This window comes from Adelges cooleyi, unplaced genomic scaffold (genome assembly GCF_023614345.1).
Source record: "Adelges cooleyi isolate 19-005CV unplaced genomic scaffold, UGA_ACOO_1.1 ACOO_flye_CR_arks_rails_tigmint_CR_PRNA_108, whole genome shotgun sequence".
Lineage (NCBI taxonomy): Eukaryota > Metazoa > Arthropoda > Insecta > Hemiptera > Adelgidae > Adelges > Adelges cooleyi.
In genome coordinates this window covers 17,706,457-17,711,624 of record NW_026095761.1, presented here as the reverse complement: position 1 = coordinate 17,711,624, position 5,168 = coordinate 17,706,457, and the positions used below count along the sequence as shown (strand labels likewise).

Sequence of the window (5,168 nt, the reverse complement as noted above, 5' to 3'; positions counted from 1 at the left end):
ATAAGTTGATAGTTATTAAGTTCTTTGCTTGAAAGAAATGGATGTAAAAAGAAGAAAATAAAGGATTAATAATTTTCATACAATTATTACTTTAGAAGGTATATTTTTTGATTGTTTTAAATGTAGATACCTACGCATGATGTGACATTAGTAAAGCAAAAGGTATTATTTATCTATAATTTATTCTAATATTGGACTTTTCTTTGTTTTTCCATAACGACAATGTATTATATTATTTTTTCACGAAACGTTTTTTCATGCTGGCTTTCCAGGTAATGGTTTTCTGTAGCAGAATACATTGATATTATTTACTGCACAAAACGAAATGGTATTTTTTTCCGTTTTGTATTTTATGACGCTGTGTCGTACTTTGGTTTTCAAACGAGGGCGTTGATTATTGGCCGGAGAGCACACGAATGTTTTTTATGGCTCTTCGTTAAAACTCACCCTGCGTTCGATGGCTTTTTTTTTAAGTCACCATATTTTTTTAAAACGTTTATTATACGGCGTTTTGCCGGAGAGCGGGACCGCGTATACCTTCTCATAAATAGTCAACAACAGAATGGTAAAAAAAACGTCGAAATCTGTATATGATTTCCAGTGGAAATCTCGCTTTGGATAACGGTAACGAGATACTACCACACGGCACAGACTTATGTTAAATTTATAGCCAATACATATACCCACTTGGAAATATAATCGATAATATAAACAATAAAACCAATATAATACATATATATATATATATATATATATTCATATAAGTGTATACTTTAAGATGAAATATATGTGTATGCAAATAAACGTAACGTATTGCACAGAGTAGTTGAGCCTATAATCTAACCGTAAGCAGCACAGCAATGTATGCTTTAGAGCTTATGCTTTTGTTGAAAATATTCAAAAAGAAAAAACGCAGTGCATTCGGAAAACTTAACCCACAAATTGTATTTTATTCGCCATTTTTTGTTTCTATAATATACTTTTCTGGTCAGGCAAATCCGACTGTCACCATTTTGGATTTATAACTCCACCCCCGCCCCCTCCCTTCATTGGAAAACATTGATAATGATTTATCTTTGAATTGGTTCATAAAGTGTTAGTTTTTAACGACGCTACAAAAAAATGTCGCGTTGGAAAATGTATAATACTGTATTAAGGTCAGCTTTATTTCAATTTTAACACGTCTACATAGGTTAGGTTAACAATTTTAGAGTTTGAATCTTAAAATAATAATAATAATTATTTTTTATTATTTTTTACATTCTTCGCTCGAGTCGTCTTCTTTGGGATCTTCTTCGGAATCTTCTTCTTTGTATTTGCATCCCAAGTGTTCCTTAATTAGGTCGTTAGCTTTTTCCGCGACCATCATTGTCGGAGCGCAACTTTCACCGCTGAATAACTTGGTGAGCACAGACGAGTCTGCCACCCAAAGGCTTTCGGTGCCGAAAACTCTTAGATCTTGGTCGACAACACCGTTCGAAGCATCGAGTCCCATCGAACTGGTACCGGCCATTTGCACGTTCATCGTGGTCAAGTGTTTGATGGCGTGTCTCCAATACTGTTCACAGTCTACATTGGGGGTCGGGCCTCCTTTGAAATCGAGCAGTTGGATTTTCGGACCGTATTTAACAAACGCCTCCGCTGCCGTGAGTTTCTTAATCCATTCGATGGCCTTCAATATGGTGGTGACGTCTTCCTCGGACAGAGAACCGTACTTGATGACCGGTTCGTATCCACATTCCGTCTTCTCGATGGTCACGCAGCCGGTGTTCGTGGGGCGCATCAGCGAAATGCCGATGAGCTGAACGGCTTTTTCCTCGTTAAACTTGACGATCTGCTCGACAACGTGTTCGTTGAAATTGAACGCGTCCAATTGTGCCGGCATAACGACCGTGTCCTCTTGACTGTAGTAGTACAAATGTATTTGAACGTCCGGATGGCCGTCCTTGTCGACGTCGATGAAACCGGTGAAACTGGTCATGCCTATGTTGGACAGGGGACCGGACTTTTTCATTAAATACTCAAAGACCATTTCGCTAATCGAATACGGTTTCAGCGGCGGCGAGTCGAACGCAACGAGCAGGCCCAAAAAGGTAGGGTGAGCTTGCAAGTTCAAGCCCACGCGCTCGTTGACGGCGACCTCTGGAATTCCCAACGAGCCGAGCAGATTCTTGGGTCCGACACCCGATTGGACGAGAAGTTGCGGCGTGCCAACCGGACCGGCACACACGACCACGCCCTTATCGGCCTTCACCGTTATCGTCTCGCCGGCCGAGTTTTCAACCAGCACACCCGTGACTCGGTTGCCCTCGAACAGCAATCGCTTCGCCGTAGTTTTGGCCGCCACCCTCAAGTTGTACTTCCTGCCGGCGTCGGACAAAGCCGCTCTGGCCGCGTTCAAGCGCATGCCGTCTTTGACCATGGCCACGGACGAGAAAAAGCCCAGGTGACTCTTGACCGTGGCGAAGTCCAGCAAGCTGTAGTGTTCCGGCGCCAGTGCCTTGTCGTAGCACTTCCGGATGTCCACGGTCAGTCGGTTTCTAAATGAGTCGACCACCACTTTTCCGCCAAGACTGTGCGACTGTTTGATGGTTTTGTCCGAGGTGATCGTCTCGAACCGACAGTCCTCCGACCGCTTGTACAGGTGCATCACGGTTTTCCATCCCCATTTCGTCAGACCCGCGGCCTCCAGCGCCAAGTAATCGGCCAGTATTCCCCGGTCGTACAACATTGGACTCACGGCGGTCGTCCCTCCCACGCACAGTCCCCGTATTACTTTCGCCCGTCTGCCATCCAAACCCTGACCGAAGGTCTCGTCTTCCTGGGCTCGGTAATTCCATTCCATTTTGGTGTTGGCGAATCCCGCCCAAAGTGCCGGGATCTCTGAGGTCAACGGCGGCTTGTCTCCGGCTTCTATCAACAACACGTTTAAATCCTTGTTGTCGCTGAGTTTAGCGGCCAACAATGAACCGCCCGCTCCTGATCCCAACACTATCACGTCTACCCGTTCGCCGTCTTGCAACGACATGCTGTAGTCCCTGGGGTACACGATTTCCGAAGCCATGCTGACTTGTGCTTTGTTCAGCGAGTCCAGCAACTTCAAAAACTCCGGCACTACGTATTGGCCTTCTAAGTTGTAACCCAGCTTGTAGCATACATCTTGCATGTTGATGTTTATCGATTTGCTCAAATTTTTCGAAGCCCAAATGTTTTTACTAAAAACCGTGGTCGTCGTCACGGTAGTAACCGAACGAGTGGTCGTAGACGTAGTAGCTTTATCATTTTTGCTCATTAGTTTGCCCAAACCGAACGCATGGACTTCGGTTCCCAAGCTAAAATTACAAAAAATACTTGTACATTTTTAAAATACTAAAAAAATTAACCAAGGTAGAAAACGTCATATTACACTGTAACGTGTCTGCTTGGCTAAATGTGACCGTTACAACACATTATGATAAACGGCATAATTTATTTAACCAATTATTTAGAAATAAAATTGCACTCTTCGCTTTTAAAGTTCTCATTTAACTTCAAATGAAATTAATTAAAAGATATAAAATCCAAACCAATTTCTACCATAGAATATTTTTAAATAAATTGTTGTGTTTTTAAATTATCCGACATCAGCTATAAGATTAAACATATTATCGAGCTTAAATATTTTACATACTGTAATTATTCGCTTAGTTAAGAAAAGTCGTCACAAAAATAGTAATATATTATTAGTAAAGCATTTGTAGGTACTTACAAGACTGCGAGCAGTCCCGTTAGGAGACACGATATCCTGATAGTGGCCATAGTTAATTTTCGAATGGTCTCTTTCAGCTCGATTTGGAAGCTTATATCGGAACGGTCAAAACGAATGGATTGGTTTAGTGCAATTATTTGAATTTGGTCAACATTTACTTAGAGTAAACCATTTTATTATTGCAGGTATATATAAATAAAAAAACGTTTGCACATAAATCACTTAAGTACATTTTAGTATGACATACGCTTGTCATTAAAACGATAACAATTTTAATTTAAATCAATACCTACTTGTATTATTTAAATGTTTTTTTTATCGTTTTACAAATAATATTGTGTCTGAGGAAGTGTTTCTCAAAGTACTTTGAACACACGCTGTATATTTTTAAATGTATTAATAGTGATCTTAAAGTATCGGCTATAATATACATTACAAAAACAACAACACATTTTAAGCCAATTATAAATAAATGTTTAGGGAATAGTTTCAAGGCTAAAGCAGTAAAGCTATTAGCAATTTACTAAACTTAATTTGTGCGTGAAGTAATTAATTGTATCCGACTTCCAAGTATTCAAAAACAATGCTTAAAACCATTGTTTAATTTCTACTAAAATCTAATTAAAAGATAAATTATACGTATACATTGGCAAGCAGATTTATTTATTTTATTTTATCAAACTATTTCGGTACTTGAGCGTAAATGCCTTTATTAAGTAAGAATAATATATTTTTTAACCTATAACAAGAAAGAGCAGTCGACCTCTGTATTATTAGTCAAGTGGTTTACATGATAGTATTATGAAAAATATAAAATATTAATCACTATAAAAATAAACATATTGTTGGGTTTAAAATAAAAAAATATTTGGTTTCTAAAAGGTATTAGATAAACGGCAATTATAAAGTAGTCTTAGCACAACCATGTTTATACAAATATATCCTTCAATGTTCAACATTGTATTTTTCAACAAGCCAGTTTCGACGCTTGGAAATACCAACTTAAATTCGATATTAGAAATTAAGTAATGGTCTAGAAATCGTAGGGTTAACGATTTTTTTTAAATATTTCATAGCTGTTATCGTTCGAGTCAGGATTTAAGGTACTACGTTAAGGTTGCAGATTCCAGAGTTAACGATGCTTTAAGGCGTAGCAAATTTCCATTGTTGTTAAATATAATATATGTATGTATATATTTTTGTGTTATCGTTAAAAAAAAAATAACTTGAGTACATATTTTGTGTGCACACCCGTTGGTCTCGATTTGTTTGCAACAGTCGTTCGATTGTCATCCGTAGAATACAGATACAATTCAATTCACTCAGCTGTACAAACAACGATTTAGTTCAATCACAATTTTGACAGAGATTAATGACACAACGCTTGGGCCGCTCGTCCATTGGTTTTGCGCAATTCCTG

The 5,168-nt window shown here is 38.7% G+C and overlaps 1 protein-coding gene across 1 annotated transcript; it reads right to left on the bottom strand.

The window, feature by feature from the left end:
- Positions 1–1,142: 1,142 nt before the first annotated feature.
- On the bottom strand, positions 1,143–3,879 carry LOC126839614 (ecdysone oxidase-like). The gene is made up of 2 exons (XM_050575011.1): positions 3,749–3,879; positions 1,143–3,332 (listed from the first exon to the last, which is right to left on the bottom strand). The coding sequence occupies exons 1-2, from the start codon at positions 3,796–3,798 to the stop codon at positions 1,250–1,252; spliced, it is 2,133 nt and encodes a 710-aa protein (XP_050430968.1). The 5' UTR covers positions 3,799–3,879; the 3' UTR covers positions 1,143–1,249.
- Positions 3,880–5,168: the final 1,289 nt, after the last annotated feature.

Bases quoted from the DNA above. Each gene is read 5' to 3' on its own strand.
- LOC126839614 (XM_050575011.1), bottom strand. From the start codon at position 3,798: ATGGCCACTATCAGGATATCGTGTCTCCTAACGGGACTGCTCGCAGTC. The intron at 3,333-3,748 runs GTAAGTACCTAC...TTGTAATTTTAG, and splicing joins ACGGGACTGCTCGCAGTCTT to CTTGGGAACCGAAGTCCATG.